This window comes from Gopherus flavomarginatus, chromosome 1 (assembly GCF_025201925.1).
Source record: "Gopherus flavomarginatus isolate rGopFla2 chromosome 1, rGopFla2.mat.asm, whole genome shotgun sequence".
NCBI lineage: Eukaryota > Metazoa > Chordata > Testudines > Testudinidae > Gopherus > Gopherus flavomarginatus.
In genome coordinates, this window is record NC_066617.1 from 124,999,250 (window position 1) to 125,021,507 (window position 22,258).

Consider the following 22,258-nt stretch of genomic DNA (forward strand, 5'->3'; position numbering starts at 1 on the left):
GGAAAAGTAGACTTTTTCTGTAAAAAGCAGACGCTTTCCATGTGAATTTATATTCCCTGAAAACCAAAATTTTCCACCAAAAATCAATTTTGACAGAATTTTTTTCATCAGCCCTAGTGTGCATCATGCTGCTTTTCAGGACATTACTATGGCTAACTCTAAGGGAAAAGTCTAAGGAAATCACTGGGACTATTGAAGAAATGAGATATTGTTCAGTGTGAGGAAGGATGGTAGAGTCTGGCCTTAAACAGGGTTATTGCATGGAAGGTTAACATATGATGAATCAAAGCAATTTCAGTAAAATAATTATATCATAAAATTATTTCATATGATTTCTGTAACTGGGTATTTTTGTAGTTATGAACAGGACCCTGAGGCTCCATTTCAAGAAAGCACTTAAGCTTGTGTGAAACCTGAAGCGTGGGAGTAATGCACCGGAAGTCAGTGGAACTACTCCTGTGATTAAAGTGTTTGAGTGCTATATTGGGGCCTTAATCCAAAAAAGTCAAAAAGATGCATTCTACTCCAAGAGCATGTTTGACTACCTTGTCCAACATCCTTAATGTCCAACGTGATGGAGTCTCTGCAGCAGCCCTAACTCTAGTTTTCAATAATTGCTCACAGTCATTTGAATGCTGGTAAAATGGAAGAATAGAGTGTGACAAATATGGGAATTCCCTGAAATATCCTAGGGGAAAGCCTTATTGATTTAAGTTTAAGTCTCATTGAGGTCCACTGTATTAAATGCAAAGTTTATGTATTATTGTGGTTCAGGATTGTGCATAAACTCTCTAGGGGGAAGATGTGATATGAGACCTGGGAGTTCAAAGGTTTATACTGAAAATGCCAGATAAGAATGGACTTTTGGGACAAAAAATGTGAAGTGCATTTCCTGGGGGAATACCTAATATTAATGCAAATTCCATGCCTCTAGTTACGTGAAAAAACAGCCTTTCAAAGCCACATTTTGAGAAGAGTGTCATTGTCTGCTGATTACCTGTTCCTGGAGGTGGGAGATCAAAGGCCTGAGCTGTATAAAGAAACTGGCCCATCTGTCCAGTCTTGGTTCTGGTTCTGAATCTGAAACAGTTATGAAATGGTAACCATGGGGGAAACCTAGTTTTGGGTTTTGAAGCACTGACACTTACCAGAACCCTAAGTTGGAGTGGGGTGTGCGTGTGACCTCTGCGTGTAGGTTCTTTTGTTGTTTGAATGTGTTTTCTTTATAATTCTTTCACCTTAAGAATAAAGATGCTTGCTTAGAAAGTGCTGTGTGGTAACTTATGACTATTGGCAATACACTTGCCATAGCCTCTGGAGAGAAAGCAAATTGCAGACGCTGGCCTTTTAGAATGTCTGGTTTGTTGGTGATATCAGTGTAAATCAGGAATCAGTAGATCAGCCTCAACATGCTGTTCAGGAGGGAGCGAGATGTGGGTTTCATCCCTAGAGAAGTGATGACTGAGGAGCTGGGAGCCCCGTGTGTGTGTCTTTGGTGGACCAGGAAGGGGGAATACATGTGTACTTACCTGATAACTGTAATATAGGGATCACCTATATAAGGTTCCAAACTTCACCGGTGAAGGTGCCCTGCAGAAATGAGAGTTGAAGAAATCCAGCACTTTAAAGGAGGAGTCTAATTAGTAGCTTATAGTATTAGGCCATACATTTGTAAGGGCTGGTCCTGCGCACCCATACTTGAGCAAATAGTCATTACTCATACAGTGGCTTCAGTAAGACTTTTCAGGTGAGTGTTTGCAGAACTGGGCCAAAAGTTCTGTTCAGGGTGCTCTTACCACTAAAAATCCTCAAATCTAGTGACACTAATTTGCCAACAAATGCATCATCTCTTTATTCAGAGAAGCACTGTTTTGTCTACCAATCACATTGCTTCTAGCAGAAGTTTTGATTCAGTGACAAATCTACAATGCAATACATTTCTATTCCTATATTCAATACTATAGAATCTTTTATGGATGTCACAGTTCAAGGCAACCGCACCTATGTTCCCTCTATATGGTCCAGCAAGGGCACCCACTCACAAGTTTCCAATTCCCCAGATGTTACTTCTTCCTGGCAGAGGCATGTGTCTCTCTACCTCATGACTGGAAGATTTTCAGGCTACAGAGTTCCTGCCTACACTGTGTATCCCCAGAAAAAGAGACTGCCTAGGCAGGTTTCCTTTGCCTTTTCTTCAGAGTCTATAAACAGTGTGATTGCCCAGTTACCTCATAGCTCTTCCTAAGCAAGCACATTTTATTTTTATGGTAAAACTATTACAGAGAAAACATATTAACACTATAAAAGAACTGACATGCATATTGATTAGTTTACCAGAGATCACCCCAACTGTGGCAGGTGAATATTCCTTCAATTCTCACTAAGGGAGTTTTCTGGGGTTACAAGTTCATAACTGCTTTGTCTTGGAACAAGAATCCCCATGAATCTGTGTGTCACTCCTTTATCCAGTTTGGGTCTTTGAAGAGACTGTGAATAGAAAATCAGCCAGATAATGGGTTTCTCTTCAAGGTACAGGATGATTCAAAAGGATGATTCCTAAGGTGGGTAATTTACATTCCCCTCGTGACAAGTATTTCCTGGGAAACTCACTCAACTGAAAGTTCAGTCTTGTTTGGCCTGTTGAAGCTCATACCACTTCCCAGGTTGACATTAGTCCTGTCTCCCTCTTAAAGAAGTTGCATTCAATTCCACAATAATACATAAACATTTGCATTCTTTCAGAGTGGTAGCCGTGTTAGTCTGTATCAGCAAAAAGAACGAGGAATACTTGTGGCACCTGTGAGACTAACAATTCTATTTGAGCATAAGCTTTTGTGGGCTAAAACCCACTTCATCGGATACATGCAGTGGAAAACACAGTAGGAAGAGATATATATATATAGACACAGAGAACATGAAAAAATGGGTATTGCCATGCCAACTGTAATGAGAGTAATCAGTTAAGGTGGACTATTATCAGCAGGAGAAAAGAACCTTTTGTACTGATAATCAGGATGGCCCATTTCCAGCAGTTGACAAGAAGATGTGAGCAACAGTAGGGAGAAAAATAGCATGGGGAAATAGTTTTTACTTTGTGTAATGACCCATCCACTCCCAGTCTTTATTCAAGCCTACTTGAATGGTGTCCAGTTTGCAAATTAATTCCAATTCTGCAGTTTTTCGTTGGAGTCTGTTTCTGAAGTTCTTTTGTTGGAGTATTATGATTTTAAGATCTGTAACTGAGTGACCAGGGAGGTTGAAGTGTTCACCAACTGGTTTTTGAATATTATAATTCTCGAAGTCTGATTTGTGTCAATTTATTCTTTTGCATAGAGACTGTCCAGTCTGGCCAATGTATATGGTAGAGGGGCATTGCTGGCACATGATGGCATTTATCACATTGGTAGATGTGCAGGTGAACAAGCCCCTGATAGTGTGGCTGGTAGGATTAGGTCATAGAATCATAGAATGACAGGGTTGGAAGGGACCTCATGAGGTCATCTAGTCCAACCCCCTGCTCAAAGCAGGACCAATCCCCAACTAAATCATCCCAGACAGGGCTTAGTCAAGCCTGACCTTAAGGAAGGAGATTCTACCACCTCCCTAGGTAACCCATTCCAGTGCTTCACAACCCTCCTAGCGCAGGACTTTGCACTTGTCCTTGTTGAACCTCATCAGATTTCTTTTGGCCCAGTCCTCTAATTTGTCTAGGTCCCTTTGTATCCTATCTCTACCCTCCAGTGTATCTACCACTCCTCCCAGTTTAGTATCATCTGCAAACTTGCTGAGAGTGCAGTCCACACCATCCTCCAGATCATTAATGAAGATATTGCACAAAACCAGCCCCAGGACCGATCCATGGGGCACTCTGCTTGATACTGGCTGCCAGCTAGACATGGAGCCATTGATCACTACCCATTGAGCCTGACAATCCAGCCAGCTTTCTGTCCACCTTATAGTCCTATGATTGTGTCCTCTGAATAGATATGTAGGCAGAATTGGCAATGGGCTTTGTTGCAAGGATAGGTTCCTGGGTTAGTGTTTTTGTTGTGTGGTTACTGATGCGTATTTGCTTCAGGTTGGGAGACAGTCTGTAAGAAAGGACTGGCCTGTCTCCCAAGATCTGTGAGAGTGAGGGATCTTCCTTCAGGATACGTTGTAAATCCTTGATGATGTGCTGGAGAGGTTTTAGTTGGGAGCTGAAGGTGATGGCTAGTGCCATTTTGTTACTTTCTTTGTTGGGCCTGTCCTGTAGTAGGTGGCTTCTGGGTACTCTTCTGGCTCTGTCAATCTGTTTCTTCACTTCAGCAGGTGGGTATTGTAGTTGTAAGAATGCTTGATAGAGATCTTGTAGGTGTTTGTCTCTGTCTGAGGAGTTGGAGCAAATTTGGTTGTATCTTAGAGCTTGGCTGTAGACAATAGATCATGTGGTATGGTCTGGATGAAAACTGGAGGCATGTAGGTAAGTATAGCGGTCAGTAAGTTTCCAGTATAGGGTGGTGTTTATGTGACTGTCACTTATTAGCACTGTAGTGTCCAGGAAGTGGATCTCTTGTGTGGATGGGTCCAGGCTGAGGTTGATGGTGGGATGGAAATTGTTGAAATCATGGTGGAATTACTCAAGGGCTTCTTTTCCATGGGTCAAGATGATGAAGATGTCATCAATATACCCCAAGCAGAGTAGGGGCTTCAATGAGAAACTGCAGAATTGGAATTAATTTGCAAATTGGACACCATTAAATTAGGCTTGAATAAAGACTGGGAGTGGATGGGTCATTACACAAAATAAAAACTATTTCCCCATGCTATTTTCCCCCTACTGTTACTCACACCTTCTTGTCAACTGCTTGAAATGGGCCATCCTGATTATCACTACAAAAGGTTTTTTTTCTCCTGCTGATAATAGCCCACCTTAATTGATTACTCTCATTACAGTTGGTATGGCAATGCCAATTTTTTCATGTTCTCTGTGTATATATATCTTCCTACTGTATTTTCCACTCCATGTATCAGATGAAGTGGGTTATAGCCCCTGAAAGCTTATGCTCAAATAAATTTGTTAGTCTCTAAGGTGCCACAAGTACTCCTCATTCTATTTGCATTTTGAATACAATGAACTCCTAAAATACTTAAACTTACTTCAGTAAGGTTTAACTTACTTCAGTAAGTTTTGTCCATGATATTGCAGGAAATTGTCATATCTGTCACAAGAAGTTTATGAATATGAAAAGAAAACTAAAGAATTATGTTCAGCAGAATGTCTTTCTAACTCTTCTGCTGTTTTGCAGTAGCCTCAAGCTTGCCATTTCTATTACTTAATTCAAAGAGTCTATAGGACTGTAGTTACAAGAAATAACTAAAGGTTTGTCTATCTGGAGAATTAGTGCTTGACAAACTAGGTGTAAATCTACAGTGCTGTAGCATTAGCTCACTATGTGGACCCTTCTATTGCACACCAAAAGTTCTGTAGTACGCCTTGACATACTGCTGTTTGCACAATGGAACTTTCAGTGCACAGTAGCAAGGTCCATATTGCCAGTTAGTGTGTGGCAGGCTAGAGGACTGTAGTTTTACACTCCTGCTTATCGTGCACTATCTCTCCATATAGACATATCCTAAGAGTGGGATTTTCAAAGGAGCCTGAGTTAAATGTCCACATTTCTTATTTCAGAGTGATAGCTGTGTTAGTCTGTATCAGCAAAAGCAATAAGGAGTCCTTGTGGTACCTTAGAAACTAACAAATTAATTTGAGCATAAGCTTTCGTGGGTTAAAACCCACTGCATTGGATGCATGCAGTGGAAAATAAATACAGTAGGAAGATATGCATACAATATCTACTGTATTTTCCACTGCATACATCCGATGAAGTGGGTTTTAGCCCATGAAAGCTTATGCTCAAATGAATTTATTAGTTTCTAAGGTGCCACAAGTACTCTTCGTTCTTTTCATATTTCTTATGTTTCTTTTAAGTTCCCAGTTTAAAATGATATATCTGCCATATTGTTGTTTTTGATATCTGCTTGCTCATTTTTTTCCCTTTCTCCCCGCTTTTTTTTACTTAATTATCCTTCCTTTTTACTGTTAAATTAACACTTTGGAAAATGTAATTTGAATGCAGTATGCAGACAGTTAGATGCCCATTTTCTCTATTCGCCAAAACAGCAGACATAACACTCCCCCTGTACTGAGATAAAATATATCCCTGTATTTCTTCAACTGCCCAGAAAGATCACTACTAAATATGTTGTATGTGTTCAGTTATAAGTATGAAACAGCATCGCATGCAGTGTTGTCAGTCAACTCAACTTCAAGTGTCTCTCCCTGCTCAGTGGACCAAAATGTAACTGGTGTCAGTGAAACCTTATCAGAACAATCAGATTCAGGTAAGGAATTGTAACTGAAAATATGTCTAAATGTGACAATTTTGACCTACCTTATAAATAGGTCTTCACACAAGAGGGCAATTCACCCCGGTGTGAAGGCCCAGTACAATTCTAAACCCCATTTAAGCCTTAACTTATTTGGCGGGTGTTAGTGACTCGTCAGTGATACAGCAGCCTTGAAAATCTCATTCAGAGCAAGCGCATCTACCAATCCAGAAGTATCTGAACTATGGGGCCCAGTTTCTCCCACCCTTCTGGATACAAGTACCTAAAAGGAATTTCTCATATACTGTAAGTTGTGAGGAGAATTGATTCTCAAAGGAAATTTAAGAGTCCAAGCTGTGTTAGAGTTAACTGGAAATTAAGTGGCATTTCTGTGATTTTCATATACCTCACTACCAGTTTAGAATATACCCATAGAGCATTTGCAGCTGTATGCTGCATGGGAGGAGAGAAAGGACTCTAGGACCCATGAGCCAACTGCTAGCCTGGATCAGGGGACACAGTTGAAGGTGTAAATGAAATGTCATAGAGTATGTCTATTACAATTTCAATCTGTTTATTTTTCTCTAGACATTCTTCCCTAACAATACAGACCATTATCCTTGCAATACTATCTTTGGTAGACAAGCATGTGACTGGTATCAGGAAGTGTTGTTAAAGAGAGGGCTGATGATTTGGGGGTTAATGAGTTTGGTAACCTAGACAGAGTCTTAGTCTTTTGTAAGGAAAAACAACTGAGCAAGATGAGACTGTGTGTGTTAAATGGAGTTCTAGCCAGGCTCATGGTTTATTGTTCTACAGTAAAGATAGTAATTACTGTTATTTACAGATTGTGTAAAAGCAGCAGTATCATATATGTGGATATATGTCTTACTGGGCAACTTGTTACGTGGAGTTGGGGAATCACCAATAACACCACTAGGAATTTCTTACCTTGATGATTTTGCTAAAGAAGAAGATTCTCCTTTCTACATAGGTAATCTTAAGAGAAAGAAAAGGCTGGTTATGAAGAAACAGTGATGGGATCGAATTTATTTTAGCTTTAGAAGTAGATCATCTTCCTCTAAAGAGTCCTATTTTTATTTTTTGAAAACTCTCTCCATTAAAGCCAGGCAAAATCTTTTGACAAAGTTTTTTTTTTCTCTCTGATAAATGCAGATTTGCAGCCACTGAAACAATTTGTGAATTTGTGTTGAATTTGCCACATTGTTTTGGTCAAATAAAATAACAAACAACCTCCCCTCCCTCAAAAAAACACAGAAACACATATTACAAAATCAGAAAAAGTCAAAATATTTTACTAAATGAAACATGTCAGCTTTTCAATTCGAAATTACTTTTCATTTCAAAATTTTATTCACTTTTATTAACAGCATTTTATAAAGGCAAAAAAACTCCCTCAATGAACATTTTTTTCCAGGTTAAACACCACATTTCATTTGACTGGAAATGAAATTTTGGTGACTTTTTCAGTGTGCTGAAAATTTTTGAAAAAATTCATTTTGGGTTGTCTCAAAATTTTCTTTTCTTTTCTTTGTTTGACCACCTAACCAGATAATTGGTTACCCTCACAGCTCTACTCTCCATTTTGACTGTGATTTACAGATGACCCTATGTGAGTTGGGTGCCTAAGTCCTTAGATTCTTTTGAAAAATGGCAGCCTTCATTCCTCTTCATTCCTAGTCGATTGCTGCCTTCAAAAGAAAATAACAAGGTTGTATAAATTTCCATCTAATGTTTTTGTCTTAACCCACCAAGTCCTGGTTCATTCTACCTGCACTGAGACTTGAATTTGAGTTTTATGTGAATGGAGTTAATCTGGCTCTTGTAGCCTTGAATGGCCGCTAAACACATTTAAATAAATCAGTAAATGATACATAAATACTGCCTAAGGTGATCTTTTTCACCAAAAGGGAGAAGAATAAAAAACCTCTCTCACATGGCAGGATGCTAGTCTTTGCACTTCCTGGAATACCCTGGTTCTAGGAGAGGAATAAGAAAAGTAGGTGGAAAACATATAGGGTTACATATCTGTAAATTTACCAGTGTCTACTTCATTATATTTTCAGCATGTTTGCACACAGTAGCAATGATCGGGCCAATAATGGGCTACCTGTTGGGATCGCTGTGTGCCAGCTTGTATGTGGATATTGGATTTGTGGATCTAGGTAAGGAAAAATGGAGAGCCGATTATATTAAACTGTTGTATAATAATCAATATGACCAGTCCTTTATATCAGGATATGCCAAATATTTTCATGCCTTTTAGTAAATAATAAATGTGTTTGTTTCAAGGTGAGGTGAGAACAAAGTGTTTTCCCTGAAAAAATAATTTTAAAAGTTGTAGGTATGGGAAATATTTTAGGCCCAATTCAAGAAAGCACTTGAGCATAGGCTTAAATCCATGCCTATTGAATAAAGCATTTAAACACGCTTAAATTTAAGTATGTGCTTACACACCCTCACGGAATGCTTTGCTGAGTCATGCCCTTACTAATGGGGGTTGGGTAGCATATCCATTTTTCATTTTAGGTGGTTAATTTGAAATGTTGGCTGAGCATATAAGATGTTAATTGTTTAATATTACTCTCTATTAACTGAGTTCAAATTTTCCTAACGCTTAAACAAAAAAGAAAATATCCGAGGTGATGTTTTCGAAGGGGCTTCTATTGGGTGTCCGTCCATGTGCATTCAAATTTTCACACACAGACACATGTGCTCACTCTTTTCCATTGCAAACATCTGTGCATGTGTAATATAAATAAATAGTGATAATAAAGGCATTTGAAATGTAACACCCATTGGTGATATTCACATAGCCTAAGATCTGAGCATATGCTTGCAGGAGGAGACTGTTTACAATGCCTCCATACAGTTGTTTGCCTATTTTGCTTTTTAAGGCCCCGATCCCAACAAAATGTTGATCATATATGCCATGGTATCATAACCTTAGTCCCAGATTTGGACCTTAGCGTCCAAAATATGGGGGTTAGCATGAAAACCTCCAAGCTTAGTTACCAGCTTGGACCTGGTACCTGCTGCCACCACCCAAAAAATTAGAGTGTTTTGGGGCACTCTGGTCCCTCTGAAAAACCTTCCCTGGGGACCCCAAGACCCAAATCCCTTGAGTCTCACAACAAAGGGAAATAATCCTTTTTCCCTTCCCCCCTCCAGGTGCTCCTGGAGAGATACACAGACACAAGCTCTGTGAAACTACACAGAGAGACTCCCCCTCTCTGTTCCCAATCCTGGAAACAAAAAGTACTTTCCTATTCCCCCAGAGGGAATGCAAAATCAGGCTAGCAATCCAACACACAGATCTCCCTTTGATTTCTTCCTCCCACCAATTCCCTGGTGAGTACAGACTCAATTTCCCTGAAGTAAAGAAAAACTTCAACAGGTCTTAAAAGAAAGCTTTATATAAAAAGAAAGAAAAATACATACAAATGTTCTCTCTGTATTAAGATGATACAACACAGGGTCAATTGCTTAAAAGAATATTGAATAAACAGCCTTATTCAAAAAGAATACAAATTAAAGCACTCCAGCACTTATATTCATGCAAATACCAAAGAAAAGAAACCATAGAACTTACTATCTGATCTCTTTGTCCTTACACTTAGAAACAGAAAATTAGAAAGTAGAACTACTTCTCCAAAGCTCAGAGAAAGCAGGCAGGCAGACAAAAGACTCAGACACACAATTCCCTCCACCCAGAGTTGAAAAAATCCGGTTTCCTGATTGGTCCTCTGGTCAGGTGCTTCAGGTGAAAGAGACATTAACCCTTAGCTATCTGTTTATGACACATGGTCACTGGGTTAACTACAGCTATGACTGCTCCTGGTCTCCTAGAGTGCAATCTCTCAGGTGATGGGCTTCATTACCTTCACTTCTTTTTGGGATGGAATCATGCAATTCTCTCACTATGAGACCCGGGCCTTCAGCTGCAGTGCCTTTCGGATGAACCATGATTTCTTAGCAGGTTCAACTGGAGTTTTGGACCCTTGTACAGATTTTCCTTCAGGAGCTTCGACAAGTGGTTATTACACTGACCAAGCAGGTTTCTTAAAGCAAAGCATTGTTGATTCAGAACCAAGGCATTCAGAGAAACAGATCTTAAAACAGTAAATAGTCTATATACATCTATACCTTACCTAAGCTAAGGCAGACTTGCTTATGCCAGGCACTCCCTCACTTGCTTTGCAAGTTGAGATAAGCTAGGAGACCCATCAATCCCTGTCTCTTATTGTCTTATCAGAGGCTGTCCTTTTATCAGTGACAAAACTCTGTTTAGATATCCTGCCTGGATTTTCCTACCCTGTCAAGACACACACATTAATACAGACACACACGGAATCAGCAGCTAGGCAATACCCTTAGCAAGGTAGAGGTAAAACCTAATAGAAATTGACAACTCTATTGTATTTGTGTACCAGCAGTAGGGCTTATTTGAAGCCATTGTCTGTTCCTCTGCCCAGTGTACCCAGCTCTTGCATGACTTAACTCTTTGGTAGCCACGTAGCAAACAATAGATAAACAATCCAACAAATAGATGGACATATGATATTCATAAAAATATTGCAGGCAGCTTCCACATTCTCCATAATACGGACTTAAGTATGTGACAAATCTCACTGAAGCCAATGGGACTCCTCATATGTTTAAAGTTAAGCACATGATTATGCATTTTGCTGGAAGGTCCTATAAGAAAAAAGGTTATAAGTAAAAAGTACTGTGTCCTAGCAGATCCAGGGTGAGTGTGTGACTCTGCTTGAAACCTATTTCAGATTCCCATGTTCTCAAAAGTACCATAAGTTCTGTGGCATGTAGCCTTGAATCATACAAATAAAAATAAATAATTATAATAATTGGAGATATACCAATCTCCTAGAACTGGAAGGGACCTTGAAAGGTCATTGAGTCCAGCCCCCTGCCTTCACTAGCAGGACCAATTTTTGCCCCAGATCCCTAAATGGCCCCCTCAAGGATTGAGCTCACAACCCTGGGTTTAGCAGGCCAAAGCTCAAACCAATGAGCTATCCCTCACACTGCCCCTCCCCATTAGCACAAGTTACCAAATGTGTGACGGCAAGTGAAAAACAACACCAACCAAGACATTCATCTGTACAGATAGTCATCTGTAACCTATCCTTTAAATCAGCTTCTGTACCAAATGACTGGAGGATAGCTATGTGATGCCAAATTTTAAAAAGGGCTCCAGAGGTGACCCTGGAAACTACAGGCCAGTAGGCCTCACTTCAGTACTGGGCAAATTGGTTGAAACTATCATAAAGAACAAAATTGTCAGATACATAGATGAATATAATTTGTTGGGAAATAGTCAACATGGTTTTTGTAAAGGGAAATCATGCCTAACCAATCTTCTAGAATTCTTTGAGGGAGTGTAGCAAAGTGATGACTCACTGGCATGGCACCTCCTGCTGGTCATCCAGGAAATTAGCTTTTCCACTCTTGGAGTGCCCTCTGCTGGCCGGTGGCTTGCCCGCTGCAGGCCTCCTCCTGGACCCCGGTCCCCTTTACCTTGAGTGCTGCCCCATGGCAGTACCCCCACTGTCTCGCTCTCCCCACCAAGGGGAACCCCCAGCCCTCTATCCCAACCTTTCCTCAGTGCCTAGTGTCAGTCACTATCTAGCCCCCACTCACTGAGGCAGACTGCAGTTTGGGTTTGGACCTGCTGCTTTTGCCTACCCTGGCCTGCATCTCTTCAACCCCAGTACCCTTTCTGGCCTTTAGCAAGGCCTGCAGCCTGGAGATTTTCCAGGCCAGAGCTCCCCAGTTCCTCCGGTCTTTCCCCAGCCCTGCTCCACTCTAGGTACCCTGCTGTGCTCCCAAGAAGCCAGACCCATCTCTCTCCAAGCTAGAGAGAGAGAATATCTGAGCTCCTGGCCCACAGCCTTGTATAGGGCCAGCTGTGGCCTGATTGGGGCGTGGCCCCAGCTGTGGCTGTTTCCTTTTTTCTAAGAGTGGGGTAGCTGCCCTGCTACAGGGGGTCAACAAGCATGGGAACAAAGGAGATCCAGTCGATATAGTGTATTTAGATTTTCAGAAAGCCTTTGACAAGGTCCCTCACCAAAGGCTCTTAAGCAAAATAAGCAGTCATGGGATAGGAGGGAAGGTTCCCTCATGGATTGGTAACTGGTTAAAAGATAGGAAACAAAGGGTAGGAATAAATGGTCAATTTTCAGAATGGAGAGAGGTAAATAGCAGTGTCCCCCAGGGGTCTGTACTGGGGCCAGTCCTATTCAACATATTAATAAACGATCTGGAAAAAGGGGTAAACAATGAGGTGGCAAAATTTGCAGATGATACAAAACTATTCAAGATAGTTAAGTTCCAGGCAGATTGCGAAGAGCTACAAAAGGATCTCACAAAACTGGATGACTGGGCAACAAAATGGCAGATGAAATGTAATGTTGATAAATGCAAAGTAATGCACATTGGAAAACATAATCCTAACTGTACATATACAGTGATGAGGTCTAAATTAACTGTTACCACTCAGGAAAGAGATCTTGGAGTCATTGTGGAGAGTTCTCTGAAATCACTCAATGTGCAGTGGCAGTTAAAAAAGCCAACAGAATGTTGGCAATCATCAAGAAAGGGATAGATAATAAGACAGAAAATATCTTATTGCCTCTATATAAATTCATGGTACGCCAACACCTTGAATACTGCATGCAGATGTGGTCGCCCCATCTCAAGAAAGAAAAGATTCAGAAAAGGGCAACAAAAATTATTAGGGGTATAGAATGGCTTCTGTATGAAGAGAGATTAATAAAACTGGGACTTTTCCGCTTGGAAAAGAGGCGACTAAGGGGGGATATGATAGAGGTCTATAAAATCATGAGTGGTTTAGAGAAAGTAAATAAGGAAGTGTTATTTACTCCTCCTCATACAAGAACAAGGGGCCACTAAATGAAATTAATCGGTAGCAGGTTTAAAACAAACACAAGAAAGTATTTTTTCACGCAATTCACTGTCACCCTGTGGAACTCCTTGCCAGAGGGCGTTGTCAAGGCCAATACTATAACACGGTTCGAAAGGGAGCTAGATAGATTCATGGAAGATAGGTCCATCAAAGCCAGGATGGGCAGGGATGGTGTTCCTCACCTCTGTTTGCCAGAAGCTGGGATTGGGTGACAGGGCATGGATCACTTGATGATAACTTGCTGTTCATTCTCTTTGGGGCACTGGCCATTGGCCACTGTCAGGGGACAGGATACTGGGCTTGACAGACCTTTGGTCTGACGCAGTATGGCCATTCTTATGTTTTTATATTATATGACTGCTGGTGCCCTTCTTGCTTTATGTCATCTTTCAATATATCTCACTAAATATTGAAAATACTGAGTTTCCTTCCAGTGTATAATGTAGATTTCCCAGCAATTACAGGGGGGTATCTCTTTTTTTCTTCATTTATTCATGAATTCATTTTTTGTCTCATTTTATTCTAGGTAGCATAACCATAACTCCAAAAGACTCCCGGTGGGTAGGTGCATGGTGGCTTGGTTTTCTTATATCTGGAATAACTAATCTCATTGCTGCCATACCATTCTGTTTCCTGCCAAAGAGTCTCAAAAAGCAGGAGGAAGAGAATAATGACAACATTTCATCTGATCTCTCCAAAATTAAAGGAGACCAGAGCAGGCATCACGAATCTGAAAATCATCAGCCAGTCAAGTGGTCAGTAATTTCAAAAGGCAAGTGTTTCATATGTTCTGCCAAACTGGAAACCTGCCAGTACAATGTAACACAGGAATACCTCAAGTTCCCCACCCCCACCCCCACAATTATTTGAAGTCATTGGGTTTCTGGGTGGCCATGAAGGTTGACCTGCATTGGGTCAATTACATGAGCAGGATCTACATTTTAAAGTTTGCACTAGAAATAAACTGCAACTGAGGAAAAATGAGTGACCAGAATTAACTAAAATCTGTGTTAAAATTAGTGATGGGTAAGCCTAAAAAAATCAGAAGGTTCTTTTCCCAGCAAGTCAGACTGTATTATTTTCATGATCATCACAGATTTAATGGAAAATGTGAAATCAACTGTCTGCAGTGAAAAATACAGACAGCCTAATTTTTCCATTCTGGCTGAACTGTGCTCAATGCAGGAATGTGGGAGGGTAGAGGCAAGAAAAAGGATGACATTGTGCCATCTTTACATTTCTATTCTGGTTCAGTTCTGTAGTCTTTTATTTTATTTAAAGTGAATTTAGTAGTGTTGTGTTACATCACTGCGGATTTGGCTCTGGTGGCTAGAGTTGTTCGTTCAACAGACTGAATGTTACCTCTGCTATTCCTTCAGATTTAGTGTGTCTAGGAACATGTAAAGACCATGGTTAGTGACCACACACATATTCACACATACTTGGTCTAGTCTCTTTTACAAGCTTTGTTAAAGTTACAATTAAAGTTATGATTACCTAAGCATATAAAAAATTCTATAAAGACCTATGCACAAGTTAAAAAAATCATTATACTCACACACCCTTAACAATATTCTTAAGGTCTGATGGCTGCCTTGCCAATTGATCATCAGTAAAGGGACGGTTCCTGATGGGGTTTCCCATAGGGAACACAGTTTTCCTAATCTGGGCACCCTGTTTTTATAATGTGATTCTGACTATACCTCATTAACATTTATGCATGTAGTGCACACTGTGGTTAGAGCATGTGTTAGAAAAATGTGACTACTGGATATCTTGTAAGCAAAAACATATTCTGTTAGTTTTTCACAATATCACCCACTGGTATATCTTTTCCTGTAATTTAGTGGGGCGATAGGGTCATTCTTTGGTCACTTACTTATGTCAAGCATTTCTTAAGTCTCTGGCCTAGTATGGCTAAGTTAAAATCTTACAGGCCTCAATCTGTAGGCCTTGTGTTTCAGCCCTACTTACTTAGATACCTACTATGTAATTATCCCTTCTAACTATTGATCTATTTTATACTACTATAATCCTACAATTTGACTCTATTTTGCATTCAATGATTATATATGACGGGGAGGCCAGCCTGTGGCTCCGGAGCCACATGTGTCTCTTCAGAAGTTAATATATAGCTCCTTGTATATACACCGACTCTGGGACTGAAGCTACAGGAGAAAATTTCCAATGTGTCGGGGGCTGCTCACTGCTCAACCCTTGGCTCTGCCACAGGCCCTGCCATCAATCCACCCCTTCCCATCCCCTCCCCTGAGCCTGATGTTCCATCGCTCCTCCCCCTTTCCCCCAGAGCCTCCTGCATGCCATGAAACAGCTAACCAGGAGAGAAGGGGAGGCACTGATCGGCAGGGCTGCCAGTGGGCGGGAGGAGGGGGCAGCTGATGAGGGGCTGCTAACTTATTACTGTGGCTCTTTGGCAATGTACATTGGTAAATTCTGGCTCCTTCTCAGGCTCAGGTTGGCCACCTTAGATAAATGACATAACATGTTAGTGAATCATAACATCACATAATAAATTAACAATAAACTAAAATCACTGTCTACAGTTCCCAATGCAAGACATGACACAAGGTACAGCGGAATCATGGAGAAATCACTTTGGTCTGGATCCTGCAGTGAGATTCACGTGAGCAGACAGTCCCTTTGGTCTGTGTGCTGCCCCATTGTCTTCAGTTTCCCCAGAGCCCTTCTGTGTAGATCTCACTGGTGGACTGGGGCCTCAGTTGGCATGTCTCCACTGAAGTTTCTAGGATTACCATTTCTGAGGATTCAACTGTAATTTCACAGCCTATATTCTAATTGAGGACCAGATTCTGCCCTCAGATACTCACCTGCAAATCCTACTGAAGCCATTGGGATAAGCACCTAGGTGTCTGAGGGCAGGATCTGGTTCTGAATCTCGTAGATTATTTACCAGTAATTATGCCAAGCATTTTTAAAAATAAAATTGTATATTGTTTCTTTCAGGTTTCTTTCTCTCTCTGAAAAGAGTGTTCAGTAATAGAATTTACGTAACATTTCTGTGTTGTTCGCTGTTACAATTCAGTAGCTTTATTGGTTTCTTGACTTACAAACCAAAATACATGGAACAACAGTATGGTCAGTCAGCATCTAAGTCTAACTTTGTAACAGGTGAGTGTTACAGTGCTTGGGAAAGTATTTTGATATACATTTTATTGAGCATGGTGAGTTTTCTGAAGGGAAAAAGAGTCCCCCTTCTGTGATGGAATTATACAAAGTCACCATAGAGCTTGATTCTGTAGACAGTTAGGGTGACTGTAATGTGTCTCTCTTTGTTTCCTTTTCATGAGACAAAATTGTAATAGATGGCTTCCAGGATAAATTTGCATGAATCTTTGAATATACAGAATTGCTAAGGACTCTATTGTGGCTTTGTCATGAGCAACTTTGGAGCAGACACACCAGGTGGCAGATGTGAGACATAATCTCAGAGTATTACAGGCTATGTCTATACTTGTGCGCATATCTGAGTACTGGATTATGTTCATACCATGTTCAGACTTGTGTGTGTTTCCCATATACACATACACACGCATACTGTGTTGGACACTAGTATACAGCTGTGCACACACATATACCAGTGTCCACACTATTGTTGTAGGTACTTAATGTTAGCGCTTAATGTTTCAGGAACAGTATTCCAGGATTCTGGGCATCACGGGGAGACACGCTATGAACTGCTTTGCTATGTTTTGTTGGTATGGTCTTCTGCTTTCACACATTTGCCTGTGGCCCTTCCTGATCACGTCGCCGTTCACAGTTATTCTCTACAAAACTGGGTGGAAAACATAAAGCAAATGGATGATCATCTGGTTCTACTTCTGCTCCTTATTGCGGACCAATGGGTATGCAGTGGAGTACGCACTCTGTGAGATGGTGGATGGAATTTGGCCAGCATTTTCTGACACATGGAAGATGGCTGACTTTGAGGGTTAATAACAATTCATTCAGCTCATATGGTACAGATATGATGAATGCCAGTGTTGTCATGGTATGCTCTTTAGTTGACTGTCACTTCTGATGCAGAAGAACTAGCACAGTGTGGTGAGATTATGTTGTTTTGGAAACCTGGGATTACCAGTAGTGGCTTGAAAACTTCTGAATGAAGAAACAGACCTTCACTGAACTGTGTGAAGAGCTTGCAAAGCCCTTCTAGCACTTTCCATTCAAGGAAACCATACTGATTCAGAAGTGGGTTGTGATTGGCCTGTGGAAGCTGGCAACACCAAGCAGCTACAGGTCTGTTGAAAACCACTCTAGGTTTGGAAAGTCCACCGTGAAGGTGGTTGTTGTGCAGATTTGTGAGGCAATTAATTTACCCAGGGGTTGCCATAAGAAAAGTTCCAAAAATAATACATGAATTTCAGAGGATGCGGCTTCCGAACTGTGCAGAGACTATTGGTGGCACTCAGATTCCAATATTTTGCCCATCACAAGGGGCACAACTGAGTATGTGACACAAAAAGGTTACCATTCAATCATTCTGAAAGGCTTAGTAGACCACAAGGGCAGATTCATTAATACAAATGTGAGAAATGCTGGATGCTGAGGAGATCTGGGTTGTACTTGAAGTGGGAGGAAAGGGATTTTATTTCCCAGAGATGTGGTTCTATACAGTGTGTCTGTGCCAACTTGTATTGTAGTATACCTGCTTCTGCTTTGGCTGATGAAACTGTGCCCAACATCAATGACCCTGGAAAACAGGAATTCAGTTACAAGCTAAGTAGCTGCAGACTGGTCGTGGAGTGCACGTTTGGTAAACTGAAAGCTCATTGGTGCTGCCTTTGCAGCTGTCTGGAAGTCAACGTGGCAAACACTGTTCATATAGTCATCACCTGCTGCATACTTCAGAACATTTGTGAGATAAAGGGAAATGTTTCCACCCTGAGTGAGCTCAGGACAAGTCTGGTTTAAAAACTCTGTACAGGAAGCTGGATTCACCCATGTGACTACTGGTCCTGGTTCCCAGTGAGAGAGGAAAATCAGTGATGCTGTATGTGCATATATCTTGGCACAGCAGAGGGGCAGAGGATGATATCTGCCTGTGCCAAGGGACACTTATTCATCCTGTATAGCTTCTGGATATGCACATGATGAAACATTCGTACATACTTACAGGGCTACACAGCTTTGTGAGAGTTTTTTTCCCCTGTAGCCAAAGGTCATTAGCCATTTATTCATGTGACATTGCACACATTAATGACAATTAACAGGGCACCTCTACTGGGTTATCACCTTTGTGTTGTGGAGGGTGGCAACTGAGTCATTATGTGCTTATTGAGCAATGTTTTTGTCTACACTATTCACACTTCTTTAGAAACCTTGCTTATTTGGAACATTTAAACTTTTTAAGCGAGTTTATGAGTGTTTGCTTTGATGGAGAAAGTATTGCATTGTGCTCTTAGAATTTTTATTGTCAGCAGAGTTAAGTGCAACTAAGGACTGTTATAGAGCATTAGTCCTTGGTATCACTGAAATTCTTAAAGTTTTGGCAAGGCAGGAAGGGAGTGTTTCTGTACAGGGCACTGCCCTTGTCTGTTATTGCTGGTATGTTCTCCAATTTCAATCATCCTGCAGGTCATTCTCAAGGTGAAATTGGGCCATGCCAGACTCATTCTCATTGTTCTAACATGGCCAAGATGATGTTGGTTCTCAGGCCTCCGCACATTATTGATACAACCTCCCATAATCGTTCCTCTACACCCGATCTCCTGACTCAGCATCATGCTCAGATTTTGCATCCAGCACTTAGACCAATGCATCTCACAGCTGCATGGTTATATGAGAAAGAAGAATGACGATCAAAGGAAGTCTGGCAGGGCTTGCTTAACAACAGGAAGCCCTCCACCAGGACAGCCTATTTGCCATAGAAGTGGTTCTCGGTATGGTGGTTGGTCCAATGAGGGCAACAACACAGGCTTGTATTCAGGGTATCTTGGAGTACCTGTTACAGCTTCCGTTTTCTGGCCATGCGCTTAGATCATAGAATCCACCTGGAGGCTATTTCAGCATTTCATTCACCTGTCCGTGGAAAGTTGGTGTTTTCAAATGACAGTAAGGCTCTTGAAAGGAATTGCTCATCTTCATGCGCCGGTTAAAGAACCGGTTCCCTTGTGGGACCTTAATCCTGTTTTAATAGCTCTTGTGGGACTTTAGTTCAACCGTCTGGCAACTTCTTCTTTCTTTTTTCTCAGAGGGGTAGCCGTGTTAGTCTGGATCTGTAAAAGCAGCAAAGAATCCTGTGGCACCTTATAGACTAACAGACATTTTGGAGCATGAGCTTTTGTGGGTGAATACCCACTTTGTCGAATGCATCTGACGAAGTGGGTATTTACCCATGAAAGCTCATGCTCCAAAACATCTGTTAGTCTATAAGGTGCCACAGGACTCTGTGCTGCTTTTACAGATCCAGACTAACATGGCTACCCCTCTGATACTTGATGTGTGACTTAAGGTATTTTTGAACTTTAGGGGGACATTATGATGACACCAGATTTTTACACACCATTCCGTTAAATGAAGAAGGAAGCTTGCGGCCCAGTCAAGAATGAAAAAGCACCTTCAGTTCATCATTAGGAAGGAGGACCAACACACAATTAAACAAAACAAAACATTTACTAAAAATATGAAGTAGAAGGTTTAATGGAAAAATTTTGAAATTAGAACAATAACATACTGTTAGCAAAGTAACTGTTTACTACTGAGAACACTGTCTTTGCACCCATCTCCTTCCCCTCCTCAATAGAAGGGGTGAACGATGTAGGACAATAGCTTGTGGTGAGATATGCAGATGTCTCTTGCAAAGAGTTTGAGGCTGGAACATGTTAGTGTTCCAGGACTACTGCAGGCTTAATGTTCTCCTCCTGGTCAGTTGGGGGAGTTATTGCAACAGGATCCTCCGGCTCAGCACCACCCTGGCTGGCAGCCAGAGAAGGAGGCAGCAGCAGCCGATGGGATGATTGTGGGGTCTTGGCAGCAGGTGGATGCCCCACCCTTTCAGCCATCAAATCAACCTCTCCATTGGAGAATGTTCCTGTTCCCTGTGTCTCCATGTCCATGAATCAGTTCCTGCTGAAGACACTGCTCCTCCTGTGCTCTGTGGAATTCAAATTGCTCCTGGTTTCTCCTGTTTATGAGCAGCGCTTCCAGGACCCTTCTCTGTCTGCCTCTGCTGTCCCTGAGATGCCGCTTCTACCCTCTTGGTGCCATGGTTTCACTCTTGGGAGCTGAAAGTCCTGCTAGTTCTCAAAGAGAAGGAGAGCATTATGTTTTTGGCCTTTGGAATAAGCTGAGAAAGCCCCCCACATAACATAACTTTGCTCTAAAGGCCCACAATTTTGTTACTTTTCAGCATTCCAGGAATGTCGCTGTCTCACTATCCTTAATTCTCAGAAACCTTTTATGAGGAAGGAGCTAGTAATGGTAAGAAAACCTATACTAGTGTTTGTAGCAATATAAAATGTTCGTGCTGTTCAAACGAGTGCAGAGGTGGAGTAATTCCTTCCAGAGGCTAGGTTACTAGTTTACAGTTTCTGCTGTAAGCCAGTCGTGTCGGGGCTCGTCCCTCTCAGGCGCGGCGGGGAGCCAGGGCGCCTCCTAGCACGCTGCAGTCCGCGTAGGCTTAGCCCCTCCGCAGGTGTTGAGGGGGGTACAGGGTCTGCAAACAAGGTAGAGCCCCGGCCCTCTAGCCGGGGTCGGGGCTCTCAAAGTAAATAAGCCCCAGGCCTTGGGCTGGGCGGGGCAGTAGCAGTTCAAGCTCAGGCCTCTAGCAGGGGCTGAGCAAACACAGTATCAGCCCAGGCCCTTGGCAGGGCGGGGCAGTAAAAGTTCTAGTTAGCCCTGGCCCTTTGGATCAGGGCAGAGCAGCGGCAAAGTCAAAGGGGCCCAGCCCTTGGTTCGGGCGGGGCACCAAACACAAGTCTAGTTAGCTCTGGCCCTCTGGATCAGGGCAGAGCAGTGGCAAAGTCAAAGGGGCCCAGCCCTTGGTTCGGGCGGGGCACCGAACACAAGTCTAGTTAGCTCTGGCCCTCTGGGTCAGGGCAGAGCAGTGGCAAAGTCAAAGGGGTCCAGCCCTTGTTTCGGGCGGGGCGCCAAACACAAGTCTAGTTAGCTCTGGCCCTCTGGATCAGGGCAGAGCAGCGGCAATAGGCGGGAAGAGGGGGAGTCTGCCACCCGGTTACGGGTGGCAGGGGGAACGCAGGCCCTCCCACTCCACTGCGTTCCAGCCCAGGGCCCTAGCAGCGGTCAAGACCCGCTGCGGTCAGTGGGGATCCTGGCCGCAACACACTGACATGGGTTCGGGCGCTTCAGGAGCCGAACCAGGGTCGGCTATCCCCGGGCCACTTCCAACCTTCCCCTCTCTGGGTACCTGGTCCTTGCCAGCGTCGTCTGGGGGGTCCCAGACCATGGGCTCCTCCGGGTACCGGTCGTGGGGACGCTCAGGCCACTCCTCAGGGTATTGGGCACATGGCAGGTCAGGCCGACGTTCCTCTGGGTACCGGGTCTGAGGCAAGTCCAGCCAGCGCTCCTCTGGGTATTGGGCGCGGGGCAGGTCCGGCCAGCGCTCCTCTGTAAAATGGGCGCGGGGCAGGTCTGGCCAGCGCTCCTCTGTAAAATGGGTGCGGGGCAGGTCCGGCCAGCGCTCCTCTGTAAAATGGGCGCGGGGCAGGTCCGGCCAGCGCTCCTCTGTAAAATGGGCGCGGGGCAGGTCCGGCCAGCGCTCCTCTGGATATTGGGCGCGGGGCAGGCTGGGCCCGGCGGGAGCCTGGGCACCAGCGTCTGTCCTCTCCGGCAGCCTGCCTCCAACTGAGCGCTGGGGCCGGGCTTTTATACTTCCTGTCCCGCCCCTTGACTTCCGGGGGGGCGGGGACAGGCCGTGCTGAC

The 22,258-nt window shown here is 42.7% G+C and overlaps 1 protein-coding gene across 1 annotated transcript in view; it reads left to right on the forward strand.

Annotated features, from left to right (window-relative positions):
* The window catches only part of SLCO1B3 (solute carrier organic anion transporter family member 1B3), a 47,426-nt gene that overhangs the window by 14,175 nt on the left and 10,993 nt on the right, over window positions 1-22,258 (forward strand). Inside the window, exons 5-9 of the mRNA XM_050916193.1 lie at window positions 6,260-6,384; window positions 7,217-7,363; window positions 8,457-8,555; window positions 13,863-14,108; window positions 16,322-16,486. Coding sequence (XP_050772150.1) covers window positions 6,260-6,384; window positions 7,217-7,363; window positions 8,457-8,555; window positions 13,863-14,108; window positions 16,322-16,486 — 782 coding nt within the window. The remainder of the gene's footprint in view (window positions 1-6,259; window positions 6,385-7,216; window positions 7,364-8,456; window positions 8,556-13,862; window positions 14,109-16,321; window positions 16,487-22,258) is intronic.